Source organism: Bubalus kerabau, chromosome 19 (genome assembly GCF_029407905.1).
Source record: "Bubalus kerabau isolate K-KA32 ecotype Philippines breed swamp buffalo chromosome 19, PCC_UOA_SB_1v2, whole genome shotgun sequence".
In the NCBI taxonomy this organism is placed as follows: domain Eukaryota; kingdom Metazoa; phylum Chordata; class Mammalia; order Artiodactyla; family Bovidae; genus Bubalus; species Bubalus kerabau.
In genome coordinates this window covers 16,584,253-16,601,176 of record NC_073642.1, presented here as the reverse complement: position 1 = coordinate 16,601,176, position 16,924 = coordinate 16,584,253, and the positions used below count along the sequence as shown (strand labels likewise).

Genomic DNA, 16,924 nt, shown 5'->3' with positions numbered 1-16,924 from the left:
TGGACATGACTGAAGCAACTTAGTATGCGAGTAGAGGGGCAGAGTTCCCCAGGCAGGGAAAGCTTACAGCTGTAGACAGCATCCTTTTAGTAACAAAAGCCACAGAAAGCAAAGGTTAAAGAAACGTATCCAACATGAAGTCAGATTCTGTTCTTCCTTTTACACACAGCCTTATTCCCATTCCCTATCTCTTTGATTTCCAACAGGAAAACCAGGGGTAGCAAGGAAGACCTAATGTCTCTTTTTTAAAAGTGAAGTAAAAAGTTGCTCAGTCGTGTCCGACTTTTGTGACCCCATGCACGTAGCCTACCAGGTTCCTGTGTCCATGGGATTTTCCAGACAAGAGGACTGGAGTGGGTTGCCATTTTCTTCTCCAGGGGATCTTCCTGATCCAGGGATGGAACCCAGGTCTCCCACATTGTAGGCAGACGCTTTACCATCTGAGCCACCAGAGAAGTCCCTTTTAAAAAAAATTGAGGTATAATTGGCATGTAACATTGTATTAGTTTCAGGAGTTCTGTATAATGATTTGATATTTGTATACATTGCAAAATGATCACCACAATAAGTCTCCTTACCATCTGTCACCAGTTACAAAATGTTTTTTCTTGTGCTGAGGACTCAAGATTTACTTTCTTAGCAACTTTCAAGTAATGAATATAGAGTATTATTAACTATTATCAAACCTGTCCATCCTAAAGGAAATCAGTCCTGAATATTCATTGGAGAAGGCGATGGCACCCCACTCCAGTACTCTTGCCTGGAAAATCCCATGGACGGAGGAGCCTGGTAGGCTGCAGTCCATGGGGTTGCTCAGAGTCAGATATGACTGAGCGACTTCACTTTCACTTTTCACTTTCATGCATTGGAGAAGGAAATGGCAACCCACTCCAGTGTTCTTGCCTGGAGAATCCCAGGGACAGGGGAGCCTGGTAGGCTGCCATCTATGGGGTCGCACAGAGTCGGACACGACTGAAGCGACTTAGCAGCAGCAGCAGCAGCAGCATTCATTGGAAGGGCTGATGCTGAAGCTAAAACTCCTATACTTTGGCCACCTGATGCAAAGAAGTGACTCATTGGAAAAGACCCTGATGCTGGGAAAGATGAAGGGGGGGAGGAGAAGGGGGTGACAGAGGATGAGATGGTTGGATGACATCACTGACTCAATGGACATGAGTTTGAATAAACTCCAGGAGTTGGTGATGGACAGGGAGGCCTGGGGTGCTGCAGTCCCTGAGGTCGCAGAGTCAGACACAACTGAGTGACTGAACTGAACTGAACTGAACTGTTTTCACCATGCTCTACATTACATCCCAGGACTTATTTTATAGCTGCAAGTTTGTACCTTTTGGCCCCTTTCTCTTGTTTTGTCCAACCCTCCCACACCCCTCCCCTCTGGAAACCACTGATCTGTTCTTGTATCTATGAGCTTGGTTTTCTGTTTTGTTTGGTTTGGTTGATTCTCCAAATATAAGTGGGATCATGCAGTACTTGTCTTTCTCCATCTGATTTATTTCACTTGCCATGATGTCCTCAAGGTCTACCCACGTTGTTGCAAATGGCAAGATTTCATGTTTTATGGTTGGTTAGTATTCCTGTGTGTGTATGTGTGTATCACATCTTCTTTATCCTTTCACTTATCAATGGCCACTTGGGTTGTTTCCATATCTTCACCTTTATAATAATATGGCAGTGAAGATGGGAGTACAGATATCTTTCTGATTTAGTGTTTTCATTTCTTTCAGATAAATATCCAGAAGTGGAATTCATAGATCATATGGTAGTTCTATTTTTAATTTTGGGGGGAACCTCCATACTATTTCGCATAGTAGCCTCTGCAGTTTACATCCCCACCAACAATGCAGAAGGGTATCCTTTTCCCCACATCTTAATGGACACGTGTTATTTTTTGTCTTTTTGGTAATAACTATTTTAGCAGGTATGAGGTGATATCTCAGTGTGGTTTTAATTTGCATTTCCCTGATGATTAGTGATGCTTAGCATTTTTTTCACCTGCCTATTGGCCATCTCTATGTCTTCTTTGGAGAACTGTCTATTCAGATCCTCTGTCCATTTTTAAATTGGATTGTTTTTTTTTTTTTTTGCTGGGAGTTGCACGGGTTCTTGATATACTTTGAATATTAGTCCCTTGTCAGATTTATGATTTGCAAATATTTTCTCCCATTCAGTAGGTTGTCTTTTCATTTTGTTGGCGATTTCTTTTGCTGTGCAGAAGGAGGACTTAATGTCTTTTATTCTGCTGTGTTTAAAAAATGTCTTACACAGGGTTTCCCTGGTGGCTCAGTGGTAAAGAATCCGCCTGCCAATGCAGGAGACATGGGTTTGATCCCTGATCCAAGAACAGCAGCTAAGGCCATGTGCCACAACTATTGAGCCTGTGCTCTAATCTAGAGTCCAGAAGCTGCAACTACCGAAGCCTCGTGCCCTAGAGTCTGTGCTCCACAACAATAGAAGCCACCACAATGAGAAGCCCACAGACCACAACCAGGGAGTAGCCCTGATCTGCCACAGCTAGAGAAAGCCCGTGCAGCAACAAAGACCCAGCACAGCCAAAAATAAATAAAATAATTAAAAAAGTCTTCCAGAGCAAGCTTTCTCTCCTAACACACACACACACGCACACACACACTGTTGTCTATGCAGGCTCCAGACGTCTCTGATGTTAATGCCCATTAAGGATAGACTTGTGAATTTTAAGGTGCAGTCAACTCTATTATGGGCAAGTAAGATATAGACAGGACCTCAGTGTGTTTCCCAAAGCCATAACTGAGTGAAAAAAACTCTGAATCATTTGTTTGCAGAGGGACATATCTACCTGAGAAAGATCACTAAGAGATGCTGTGTACAATTTTGGTTAAGAATTACTGAACTAGAGGGTCACCAAAAGCTCCTCTAGCCCTAAGGAAGTTAATAAAGTCAGTTACAGTCAACTAAAAATTGAAAAGTCAAAGTAAGGTTGAGATTCTCTAGCCCGTCTTTGCTTCACAGGTTTCCAACATTAAAACTCCCAAGCAAATGGATGAGTTCATTGAGATCCAGAGTTCAACAGGAACTTGGTATCAACGCTGGTTAGTCAGATTCAAGACCACTTTCAAGCAGGTATGTTTGGAGACCTGGGGTGGGTGAGAGGGAGGCTCTATGGTGAGCTGTGGATGAGGAATAGAGATTTTGAACACGCTGGTCAACCCAAGGCACAGTGATGGGCAGGAAGCAACATCTGGGTCCTAGCCCACACCGACCTCCAACTCCTGTGACCCCTGAACCACAAACTGTCTAATCCTTAGTTTCTTTTCTTTGCTTTTCTTTCCAAAGGCAGAGATTTTGAATGTAGATACAATGTCTAGTCCGAGAAAGCACCTTTCTTTCTAGCATCTTCTTCTTCTTTTGGTCTGAGAGTTATGTTTTATTCAGTGGGAATTTTCAGGACTTCAAGCCCAGGAGGTAGCAGCTCAAGTAACTCTGAGAGAACTATCCAAGGAGGCAAGGACGGTGGAAGCCAGATATATAGGAGTTTTGCAACAAAGGGCAGGTAGTCTGACCGTCAAAAGTTTACTGTTAATGAAAGAAAACTAGATATGTCACATTAAAGAATTTAGTGTTTTTCCATGCCTGGGAAGATGCAAAAGTCTGGGCTCACTGAAATTATTCCTTTTATATGCACCTCAGCTATCTGGGGCCAATGTCCTTCCTGTGTTTTCACATCCTGAGTTTCCTCAGGGCTCACCATGGGGAGAGGCTGCAGTCTGGTGGCTGCTAAAAGGCAGGTATTGTTTTCCCTTCTGAGTTCCCTCAGGGCTCAGCAGCTCGCCTTCTGGTGATGGCTGAAGTCACTGATGAAGGTGACATCCTCTGTTTACCAGTATGACAGGCGGTATTCCACTTGTCAGTTCCTCCTCTTGGCCCAAAATTCAATCCATATTTGGGAGACATTTCAGGATCAATTTTTGTCCCACAGTGCTGGGAGTCTAATCCTAGATAGGTGAAAATTCTTGCTGATATGCCACTCCAATGGCACTTTCTCTTTAAATAAACTGTAGGAAGGAGGGAGGGAGTGAAAGAAAGGACCCCTTTAAGTGATCTCTGAGAAAGTCTTTATGAAGGGCAAGGCCATTTCTCTAGAGAAGTGGTCCTATGAGACAAGCCAACTGTCAAACACTCAGGCAGTCAAGGGCCAGAGTCAACTGAGCCTGGATAACCTTCTTGGTGCAGGGTGGTTCAATGTTTGAAATAGCATCCATTCCCATTGGTGGGGAGAAGAGCTCAAGGCTACTCAGCACCCTGATATCCCCACTCACTGTGCTTTTGGTCACATGCATCATTGTGTTCATGGATGCTGCAGGACTGTTAGAGCATGACACCAGCTAATAAGAACGGAAGAGGGTTTCTTGTTCCTTGAGCAGAATTGTTGCCTCTGGAAGACATTGCTGCCTGTTCTCCCCATGGGTTCCTAGGCAATTTAATAGAGAATCTTAAAAAGGAGTTCTTCCAAGTCACAAGTTTCTGCCTTTAACCACCCATCTCTGCTGTGGGTTATAGGTCTGGGAAAATGCTCTGTACTGTGTGATGGGCCCCTACAGGATGAACACGCTGATTCTGGCCGTGGTCTGGTTTACCATGGCTTTAAGGTAAGTTCTGTCTTCCTTAAGTTCATTAATTAATAAAAAGCTATGACAAACGTAGACAGTGTAGTGCTGGAGAAGACTCTTGAGAGTCCCTTGGACAGCAGGGAGATCAAACCAGTCAGTCCTAAAGGAAATCAACCCTGAATATTCATTAGAAGGACAGATGCTGAAGCTGAAGCTCCAACACTTTGGCCACCTGATGTGAAGAGCTGACTCATTGGAAAAGACCCTGATGCTGGGAAAGATTGAAGGCAGGAGGAGAAGGGGATGACAGAGGACGAGATGGTTGGATGGCATTACCGACTCGATGGACACAAGTTTGAGCAAGCTCCGGGAGTTGGTGATGGACAGGGAGGCCTGGTGTGCTGCAGTCCATGGGGCTGCAAAGAGTCAGACCCAACTTAGCAACTGAACAAAAAGTTCATTAATTTTCTTGTGCTTCCCATGTCTCATCTGTACGTTGAGGGTTACTGTTGGTTCTAATTCATATAGAGTCTGTGTCAGATTGGATGCTTTTGGCTATGACAGGCAACCCACTCTAGCGGCTTCTACAACAAGGAAATTTCTGATCCTTTGTAACAAGAATTCCATGGAGAGGCAGCCTCCAGGTGGGGATTCAGCCTCAGGCTAGTTCTTATCTGCTAGCAAGATGTCTGCAACTGCTCTTGGCATTCTCGGACATGGAAGTGTCCCAAGGAAGAGGCTGCCTTTCTCTGAGATTGACTTTTTAAAAATAGTTTTCTTTTTACTTGGTCCTGCTGGGTCTTGGTTACTGCATGTGGAATCTTTGACCTTCATTATAGCATGCAGAATCTTTAGCTGCTGCATGGGGGATTATTATTATTATTATTTTTTTAGATGAGGCTTGGAAAGTCTTAGTTATGGTGTGTGGTATCTAGTTACCTGACCTGGACCCCTGCCTTTGGAGGATGTGGAGTCTTAGCCACTAGACCAACAGGGAAGTCCCTGAGCTCCACTTTTTAACATCAAGGAGACCTTTCTCATCTTCCCTGGTGGCTCATATGTTAAATAATTTGCCTGCAATACAAGAGACCTGGGGTTCGATCCCCAGGTCGGGAAGGTCCCCTGGAGAAGGAAATGGCAACCCACTCCAGTATTCTTGCCTGGAGAATCCCATGGAGAGAGTAGCCTGGCGGGCTACAATCCATGGGGTCATAAAGAGTCTGACATGACTGAGCGACTAACACTTTCACTTCAAACCTTTCTCAGAAGCTGCCAGCAGACTCTCCCCACCCCGACATTATATTAGCCAAATGTGTGTGTCACATGCTTTAGGGCTAAACTAGCCACTGGTGATCGGGATGTGATTTCCCGATGACTTCAGACTAATCAGGATTTGCCTCTCAGCTGATGATACCATTAGCTTTCCTGAGCACTGACACCCAAACAAAATCAACTTCCTGTTCCCAAGGAATAAGCAGGGAATGAATGTTGGGTCAGCAGCTGTCTGTGTCCTTGTGAATATTAAATGCAGAAAACAGAGAACCTTTGCAATAATATTCACAGCAATAAAGTAAATGAAATATAATGTGATTGATGATTAGCTGGCTCCTCTCTTAAATAGTAGTCTCTCACCCTAGTCATTTTATTCACCTCCAGATAACATGACCCTTCTTTCCGTGCGAGTTTTGAGGCCCATTTATAGTGTTAAGAGGCTGTTTCATTGTACGGATAAAGTGCAGTTGTTTCTGGCACATCAGTAAGTGCTCAATAAATTGCTATTATCAACTAAAATCTTTTGGTGAAATTTTAAACTTTCATCTATGAAGTTATTTTGTTCACCATCGCCCATGGCCAAAGACTCATTCCCCTCAACCCAGGGAATTCATTTGGCTTTAATGACCTCTTGGATTATGGGAGGAATGTGGGAAGACCTGCCTTTTCCAATATCTAACCAAGTGCCTTCCAATAGATCTTGATGGAGCCCAAACAGTCTCTTTACCGAACAGGTAAATGTAGAAGCAGACTGCTCACGTCCACCTGTCCCGTCTAAGCTGGACGAGAACACAGAACATTCCAGAAGCTAAAATGGTAGACCCTTGGATCCAACTCACTGAAAGTTTTAAGAGATTTCCTTAGGTCTAATTTAATTTTGTCAAGGAGGTAATGACTTTCCAGTGTTGGAACCTCAGTGAGATCTGGTCTCCCTTCCTTCCCCCTCTATTTACTCTATTCTGCGTCCTCTATGTAATTATCTTTTATTTTTCTATTTATCATTCTAGTATTTCTTTTTGTAAATTTAAGCAAATATATGTATATTTACAAATTTCTTTATTGTTTTCTTATGAGAAGGAACTTCAAGAAAGCAGTTTTGCATTTCCTTTTTGCATTCAACAATATATTCTGGAGCTCTCTCATACCGCTAGATAGAGATTTACATTCTTTTTTTACAGTAGCATAGAATGTATGCATAGCTCTCCACAGTACAACTCTACACTTTATTCAACCGGGACCCTGTTCCCAGATTGTTGGGAAGTTTTCAGACATTTGTTGTTGTAAACAGTGCCAGAGTGAGTCACTCTTTGTGGGCTCCTTTGTATTGGACAAGTTAATCAGTGGAATAGTGAAGTGAAATCGCTCAGTTGTGTCTGACTCTTTGCGACCCCATGGACTGTAGCCTACCAGGCTCCTCCCTCCATGGTATTCTCCAGGCAAGAGTACTGGAGTGGGTTGTCATTGCCTTCTCCAAATCAGTGGAATAGATTCCTAGAAATAGAATTATGGAGTCAAAAGGCGATAAATCCATCAGTAATTGTTGTAGGCACTGACCAATTCGCCTCAAGATGGTATTGCAAAATGCTGTCCTCTTCCCAGCAGTGCATAAGAGCACCTGCTTACCTGCAGCCTCACCAGCAGAGTTTTTGCAAACTTCAAGGTTTTGAGTCTGGTGGGTGAGAATGATAACACAGTATGGTTTTAATTTTCACTTTTCAGGTTATGAGTGGGATGGAGCATCATTTTTGTATGTTTCATGGCCATTTTTTTGAGTTGGTGATGTTGAGATTTTAGGTATAAAATGCCATCTGCAAATATAGTTTGACTGTTTGCTTTGTAATTTTATATTCCTGTTTTTTTCCTTATGTAGCTGAGTTAGTTAAGACTAACTTAATTAACTGAGTTAGCGAACACTACAACATAGTGTTAAATAGTAGTGAGGATATGTGTATCCTGGTCTTATTTCTTATGTTAGTGGGAGTGACCACAGTGTTCTCCCCATCAGAAGATCCTTCCTTTTGAGTTGAGATACATTTATATATATTTTGGGCTTCCCTGGTGGCTCAGTAAAGACTCTGCCTGCAAGGCTGGAGACCTGGGTTTGATCTCTGGGTCAGGAAGATCCCCTGGAGAGGACATGGCAATCCACTCCAGTATTCTTGCCTGGGCAATCCCATGGACCGAGGAGCCTGGTGGGCCAAGTCCATGGAGTCGCAAGAGTCAGACACAACTTAGCAACTAAATCACCAGCACTATATGTATTTTTACATGCTAAGGAAGCACACATGAATTTCTAATCTATTGGCGTTTTAATCAAGAATGCATGTTGTTTTTTTATCAAGTGCCTTTTTGGCATCTATAGAGACTATTGTGACTTGTTTTCCATTAGGTCTACTTATATAAGTTGTATTTTCTAGTGAACCATATGGACTCATTTAAAATGGGCTTGATTTACATCATATCAGAAATGCAGACTCTGATGGTGTTGCTGCTCCAATATTCTTTCTTCTCTATTACAGTTACTATGGACTGACAGTTTGGTTCCCTGACATGATCCGGTATTTTCAAGATGAAGCGTACAAGTCCAAAATGAAGGTGTTTCACGACGAGCACGTGTACGGTGTCACAATCAACTTCACGATGGAAAATCAGATTCACCAACACGGGAAACTTGTGAATGACAAGTAAGTGCAGGACCATGGACTTTCCTTAGATCAAGAGGAGTGTGTGTGGGTACTGTCTTGGGGAGGGAGGCATTGGCCAGATAAGAATTCAATATGGTGGGGATTGAGCTCTGAGACTGATAAATATCACACTTTGCCTAGGCTGCCAGGGACTCGACAGTGCCCCCTGGTGGCGCTGTCTATACCGTGCGGTCCCCCATCATCCTGGCTAGGGTTGATTGATCAAGGAGGGTCAACCAGACTGTCTTGTCTGAGACCTCACACGTTTATTGGTGATGCACAGAGAGCCCCTCAATGATGCCTGTTGGGAGGGAGGGCCCAGAGGTTTGGCCCTCTGGGGCCAAACTTTTGGAGGGCCCAAAGCTTACAGCCTGACTGTTGAGCTTTTTCTTTGATTCTGGATGCCTTGTCAGCAGCAAGCCCAAGGCTAATATGACACTAATTTATGATATTCTTTCACCTATTATTAGCTTCCCCGACGGCTCAGTGGGTAAAGAATCCTCCTGGAATGCAGGAGATGTGGGTTTGATCCCTGGGTCAGGAAGATCCGACCTCCAAGTGTCTATCGGCATGGCCCTTTGCCATCAAGAGTGTTGTTGTCCTTTGGAGAAAAAAAACTAGAGCAGTGTTAAAAAAGTCCTGCCCATATCCTCTTCAGGGCTTCCCTGCTGGCTCAGTGGTAAAGAATCCATCTGCAGTGCAGGAGACACAGGAGAGAAGGGTGATCCCTAGGTCAGGAAGATCCCCTGGAGAAGGAAATGGCAACCCACTCCAGTATTCTTGCCTGGAGAATCCCATGGACAGAGGAGCCTGGCAGGCTACATAGTCCATAGGGTTGCAAAGAGTTGGACACAACAGCGAGCTCGCAGACAGACCTCGTCTTCAGTCTGTTTGACCCCTCCTCTTTCTACTCCTGGAACACTGAGATGGATAGTCCAGACCTTTGAGCTTTAGGAATGCCTCCTTGAGGTTGCCTCCAATGGCCCCAAATGGGTCAGGACAGCACAAAGTTCCCTCCAAGCCACGTGATCCTCTAAGCTGAGCATCTCTACCTCTGCTGTTAGCCATCTTGAATTATCCTTAGCAAGCTCACTGGGTCAGGGGAGGGCTACACCAGAAACCTCACAGCCCAGGCAGTTCAGTGTCGGTGATAGACGCTGCCCCTTATTCATGCACCTGTGCAAGAGTTCTCACCAGGGATTCTCTCCTCCAATGCCAGTTCTACTTTTCCAGCCCACACCCAGCTATGTGTCCAAGTGGCTGTGCCCATTGACTCTTAGCTGCTGTGGGAAAGAGGTACGAGTCTGGATGAAGTCCAAGGCGGGGGCCTTGGGCCGTCTAGTCCGTATGTTACTGGCCAGACCTTAACAAATGTTCTCTGTTATTTAGAATGAGAAAGAAAGTGTGACATGAAAAGATCAATGTTATTTCTATAAATATAAGGCCTTTGAGGAAGGAAAGTTAGGCATGACTATCAGTAGACATGGAATTCAGATTTTCAGATGATGTTTTAAAATGCCGAGGCTCAGTCACAAACATCTCCACGTTTACATGCCCACGTGTGCACATGCCTTCGCTGGGGACACTTGGGTCACTAGAATCTGCTGAGAGTGGCCACTCCAAGGATGGCAGTTCCCAGGCTGATGGTTGGTGGTGGATGGTAATCCCTGCTGGGATTTCTCACTGTCAGGGCTCTTCAGTATAAACCCAGAGGTCTTGCATTGGCATTGCCAAGGAAGAGATGTTGCCCTTCTTGGGACTTCCCTGGTGATCCAGCAGTTAAGAATCCTCCTTCCAATGCAGGGGACTCAGGTTTGATCCCTGTTCCAGGAAGTAAGATCCCACATGCCCTGAGGCAATTAAGCACTAGAGGGAAAAAAAAAAGCCTGTGATTTGCAGGAAGACCCAGCACAGCGACGCCCCCCACGCCACCAAAAAAAAGAAGAAATGTTGCCCTTCTTTATTAGAATGCTTTGGAAGTGTTGAAAAGTAAGGGATGTTATAGATGGCTAGATGTCCCTCTGATATGATGTTATTCTGTGCAGAGACAAATTCATTAAAAGAGACTTCATCTGTGAAGTTGCCTTTGTTCAGTGACACTCTGTTGTGGTGTTACTATAATGGCAATGGTGATGACCATGATAACAAGGCTGATTATTTCTTAGATAATCTCATATGTTGTTGTTCAGTCACTAAGTCGTGTCTGACTCTTTGTGACCCCGTGAACTGCAGCACATCAGGCTTCTCTGTCCTTCACGATCTCTCGGAATTGGCTCAAACTCATGTCCATCGAGTCCGTGAGACCATTTAACCATCTCATCCTCTGCCATCCCCTTCTCCTGCCTTCAATCTTTCCCAGCATCAGGGTCTTTTCCAGTGAGTCAGCTCTTTGCATCAGGTGGCCAAGGTATTGGAGCTTCAGTTTCAGCATCAGTCCTTCCAATGAATATTCAGGATTGATTTCCTTTAAGGATTGACTGGTTTGATTTCATTGCTGTTCAAGGGACTCTCAAGAGTCTTCTCCAGCACCACAATTCAAAAAAGATTAGGAACCTTTGATACTAAGGAATGGAACGTGGGTTTGTTTGTTTTTCTTGAGTTATGCTGCCATCTGCTGGTCACAAACCAGAAAACACCTCACCTGTGGGAATCTTGAGTCTCTTTTGAGAAGTTAAATTCTTCACATTCGTTAGCATTGTCCCCACTCTTACCAGTAGTCCCTGTTTGACTTTAGCCACACTTTGCTGATTAAAATTTTAGGTAAAATTATTTACTTTATTAGCTACCACACATGAAGAAGATTACTTTTAGCAGGGATAGCAAAGAGAAAGAAAGTCAATCTAGAAGAGAGAAGGTTGATTTCATGCATCATAGTGACATGCTACCCACACAGTTAAAAGCTTTTTTTAGTGAGGCATCAGTAAAAATTTTCTTCATCTGCAGTGGGTGTGTTTCAGGGCAGTAACGCCCCATGAAGCTGCCAAGGGTGGGAAATGTGTTAAACGTACCTTCTGGCTTCAGGTCTGAGGAAGTAGCCAAGACTTGGGGGTCTAGGTTCCAAGCCTTGATGGGTCAGTGACTAGCTGAACCCTCTCTGACCTGTGTAAGCCTATGATTGCACATCAGAAAGTCATAATATTGAGATAAAATGTCCATCATGCTTCAGGGTTGCTGAAATTATTGTTGTTCTTTAGTTGCTAAGTCGTGTCTGACTCTTTTGCGACCCCATGGACTGTAGCCCACCAGGATCCTCTGTCCATGGCATTTCCCCCACAGGAATACTGGGTGTGTTGCCATTTCCTTCTCCAAGGCATCTTCCTGACCCAGGGATCAAACCCATGTCTTCTTTACTACAGAGCCAACAGGGAAGCCCACTACTAAAATACCTCAGCATAATTTAGAAATTTAATCTAGGTTGTGCACAGTTCTTATAGAGCTTCTTCCTGAATATTTTACAACTGTGCATGCGTGCGTAGTCCATTGCTTCCGTCATGTCCAATTCTGTGTGGGCCTATGGACTGTAGCCCTCCAGGCTTCTCTGTCCAATGCGATTCCCCAGGCAAGGATACTGGAATGGGTTACCATGGCCTCCTCCAGGGGATCTTCCCTCTCCAGGAATCAAACCTGCATCTCCTGCATTGCAGGCAGATTTTTACCCACTGAACCACGTGGGAAGCCCATTTACAACTAAATAGCTACTAAAAACGGGGTGGCTGTTCTTCCATTAGACCTTTACCCAGGTTATTATTGCTGATCAACAGAAATCCTGTTGGTCTGGTGATGTTTGAGCTGAGCTCTTTTATTAGTTCTAACAGCCCTGTCATCTGCCAATAACAATTGTTTTGTCTCCTTTCTTTTCTTTTTTATTACATCATGAAATATATCAAATATACAAAGAGTAGAGAATAACACAACAACTCTATTCAGAGCAATCCTATTTATTAGCTTTGTAAAATCATAAACTGTGATGCACTGACTTCGGGCTTCCCTGGTGGCTCAGCTGGTAAAGAATCCACCTGCAATGCGGGAGACTTGGGTTCAATCCCTGGGGTGGGAAGATGCCCTAGAGAAGGGGTAGGCTACTCACTCCAGTGGGCTTCCCTTGTGGCTCAGCTGGTAAAGATTCCATCTGTAATGTGGGAGACCTAGGTTCAACCCATGGGTTGGGAAGATCCCCTGGAGAAGGGAAAAGCTACCTGCTCCTGTATTCTGGTCTGGAGAATTCCGTGTGCTATATAGTCCATGGGTTCACAAAGAGTTAGACACGACTGAGCGACTTTCACACTGACTTCAGATTTTAGTATAGATTAAACCGCTCACTTGGTTGCTCTTTTTGATGTTGTTTTTCTTCCTCCTAAGGAGTAATGATCACCACGGTCATAAATTCAGTGTTTTACATGCATGTGTGTTTTTATACTTTCCCATATATTTATGTATCTGTAAACACTGTACAGCATTCTTTTGTGTGCTTTAAATTTTAGGTAAATATCACGCTTTGTTATAGATGTGAATGTATAATTCTCATACTATAAATTTTGCAATTAGTTTTTTTTGTTGTTATTTTTAGGCCATTTACTTCTTTTATTGTAAATATTTTTAATTGAGGTGTACTTGATGTACAGTATTGTGTTGCTTATAATGTCAGTGCTAATGGGTATCCTGACTTCAGTGGGGGTAATTTGGGTGTCTTCCTTTGAAGTATGATACTTGCTATGTTTTTGATTGGTCTTCTTTATAAAGTTAAGGAAATTCTCTTTTAGGTATGCTGAGAGTGTTTATCATGAAAGCATACTGAATCTGTCACATGCTTTTCTGCATCTATTATGACAATCATATGGCTTTCTCCTTGGACCTATTAATATGATAGATTAAAGTAATATTGTTTCTGGATATTCAACTGTACTTAATTCCTGGGATATATCTTGATCATTCCATGTGAATTTTTTAAAATGGCAATACATTGACAAATTTGATTTACTAATATTCTTTTTTGTGTTGCTTAGATGTTTATAGCCGTTTTATTCATAACTGTTAAAATGTGGCGGCAACACACATGTCCTTTATTTTTTATTTTCTACAAAAAATTGTGCAAATATTTCAGATTGGGTTTCAACTTATTATTTTGTTAAGACTATTTTCAGAGCTGTTTAGGTTCACAGTGAAATTGAAAGAAAGCCACAGAGGTGTCCCATATACCATCTGCCAGAACTACCCTATTTTCTAGCAATGATCCAAGATGTCCCTGAGTAGGTGAATGGATAAATCAACTGTGGTACATACTGGCCCTGGAATATTATTTAGTGCCAAAGAAGTAAGGGATCAAGTCATAAAAAGACGTTGAGAACCCTAAATGCATGTTCCTAAGTGAAAGAAACCTCACTAAAAAGGCTGCATCCTTATGATTTCAACTGTATGTCATCCCGAAAAAGGCAAAAGTATGCAAATCAGTGGTTGCCAGAGGTTAGGGGAGAGGGAAGTATGGATAAATAAGCAGAGCACAGTGGAAACAGTCTGCATGGTACCATAGCGATGGGTGCATTTGCTAAAGTCCAAGTGGCACTAGTTGTAAAGACGCTGCCTGCCAATACAGGAGATGAAAGAGATGTGGGTTTGATCCCTGGGTCCGGAAGGTCCCCTGGAGTAAGAAATGGCAATCCACCCCAGAATTCTTGCCTGGAAAGTCTCACGGACAGAGGAGCCCTGGCGGGCTACAGTCCCTGGGGTCGCAGAGTTGGACACGACTGAGCACACGTGTGTGTGCGACTAACACACACACACACACACACATGCACACACACACACAGAAGTACTTATGTTCTATTTAGGATTTTTGCATTTAATGAGATTGGTGCATATTTTCCTTCTACTATTCTTATTGATCTTTGGTATCAAGGTTATTTGGTGTTATGTGGCTGAGCCATGGTGGCTCAGACCAAAAAGAATCTGCCCCCAATGCAGGAGACCCAGGTTCGATCCCTGGGTCTGAAAGATCCCCTGGAGTAGGGAATGGCTACCCACTCCAGTATTCTTGCCTGAAGAATTCCATGGACAGAGGAGCCTGGTGGGCTACAGTCCATGGGATCACAAAGAGTGGGACACGTCTGAGCGACTAAAACACACACACACACACACACACACACCAAGGTTATGTAACCAAAAGTGGGGTCTGGCTGCTCACTGCTCAAAAGCCAATACAGAGGCCAGGTTGGCGGAAAGGAAAGTTTGCTTTCTTTTGGATGCCGGCAACTCAGTGTTGGGGCAAGGGGAGGAGGTGGACATCTGTCTGAAGGCCATGCTCCCCCCACTGACAATCAGAGGGCAAGAGCTTTTACAGACGGAGGGAGGGGGCTATATGCAGAAACAGTACAGTCAGCTGACAGTCACCTTGAAATTGGTCATCAGGGGTCTGACCAGTGGTATCTTGACCGTTTTAAGTGCAGTTAATCTTCAGTTCCAGGATTGGTTTGTTTCCATTTCTTTGAGGCTGATTCTTAGAATTGTGACAGCTGATATCACGGCTACCGTCTGGTCTTCATGCCGTCAACTTCTCCACCTGGTGGGGGTGTCAGACACTGTTCTGAGCTGTGTCCTGTCAGCTCACAGGACACGGCTCAGAATATTAAGAGTAGTCCTTGAGAGGGAGCTAAGAGTCCCTGACTATGCATAATGGCTAAACTATTATTACTTGGTCTCCTTTGACTGTTTTCCTTTGTTTCTGCGTGTTTTCACTTCTCTGATGGAACTTATTCTTTGGCTAAAGTTTTTCCACAGACAAAAGGCAGGCTGAGGACATGGGAGGCAAGGACCATAGTATCCTGCTCCTTTTCAGTTATACCCTCTTTTTAAAAATGTTCTAGGATCCATGTAAAGAGACAGGGTGAGATATGGTGATTTCAGCACTTAGGTGGCCGTAAGTGTAAGAGAAGATGGAGAGAGTAAGTTGGATTTACTGGCAGATCCCCTGAGGCACAAGGACGTGTCCTTAGAGAGTCTGTTTGGTAGATGCAGAGCCGGTATTTCCCATCATATACGTCTGCTTCTCTATGAAATAGTATTTCAACCATTTGATGGCCATTTCCACTCTACTCCTTTCTTTCCCAGGCTACTTATAGTAAAGATACCTCTCATTTATAAAACCAAATACTAGAGCTGGAAAAAGTCATCTCCTCAATAATGTTATTTTAATGATTTTAAAATACAAGCCTGCAGAGGAGAAGAGACTTGCCTGAAATCTTTTAATGACAGTGCTAAAAGTTGAACTGTATTCTTCATTTTTTGAAAGGTGGTGTCGGAGGTGAAGTTAAAGCCTGATGCCTATGTGTGGAGAATTTAAGAAGTTATTTAGAGTTATACAGAGAATTTAAGAAGTTGCATAGAAGTTATAAACAAAAGACCCTCTGTTTCCTTCATTCTTTAAGCAAAATGAGCCCCAAGCATATATTTTCTGAAGTGATTTTCTTTTTTTCTTAAAGATTTTTTTTAATGTGGACCATCTTAAAAGTCTTTATTAATTTATTACAATATTGCTTCTGTTTTATGTTTTGGGTTTTTGGCCATGGCCTCATGATCCTCACGTGGGTTCGATCCCTGACCAGGGAAGGCAAAGCCTTAGCCTGCCAAGGAACTCCCCTGACGTGGACAGTTTTCTCATTCTGGCTTTGCTTCATCTCAGATTAGGACCTGATATGAGATAATGTGTGAGAAATTAGAGTTCTGGGTCTTTCCTGAAAAAGTTTCTCTTTTATTTCACTGTATGTGGAAGGCTTATTGTAGGACGGTCTGTGTGTGTGAGCCTTGGGAAAATAGACCCTTTGTTTATTTTCTCTCTGAAAGGTGATATAAATGATGTGAAAGAGAATTTTACACTTAACGAAAAAGTCAGTTGAAGGGTATACATTATATATCATGCCTCTGTGCCTTAGCATATGCTATTCCCTTTGCCTGGAATTCACTTGCTCTGCGTCTTGGCTTGGATAGCTTTTATTTATCCTTAAGGAAAAGCCAATATCATGCTGTACCTGACTGTATCATAAGTACCCTTTTGCAATGATCTTGTAGCTTATCTCTAAGCTTTTTTTAAAAATAGTTAATATCTGGTGGCGCTGTCTTCATTGTTTTTCTTCATAGTCTTTCTCTAGTTGCGGCGAGTGGGGCTACCCTTCTTGTGCATGAACTTCTGACCGTGGTGGCCTCTCTTGTGTGGAGCACAGGCTGCAGGCACACGGGCTCAGTAGTAGCCTGAGGGCTTGGTGGCTCCCCGGCAGGTGGAATCTTCCTGGACCAGGGCCTGAACCCGTGTCTGCTGTGTTGGCAGGTGGACTCTTATTCACCGCACCACCAGGGGAGTCCTACTTATGTCTG

General features: G+C 43.4%; 1 protein-coding gene across 3 annotated transcripts in view; it reads left to right on the top strand.

Moving 5' to 3' along the window:
• Nucleotides 1-16,924, top strand: part of SV2B (synaptic vesicle glycoprotein 2B) — a 94,803-nt gene that overhangs the window by 57,887 nt on the left and 19,992 nt on the right. For all 3 annotated transcript variants that reach the window (XM_055555843.1, XM_055555842.1, XM_055555841.1), the window contains 3 exons: nt 3,010-3,120; nt 4,558-4,646; nt 8,399-8,563. In XM_055555843.1, the coding sequence (XP_055411818.1) occupies nt 3,010-3,120; nt 4,558-4,646; nt 8,399-8,563 (365 nt within the window). The remainder of the gene's footprint in view (nt 1-3,009; nt 3,121-4,557; nt 4,647-8,398; nt 8,564-16,924) is intronic.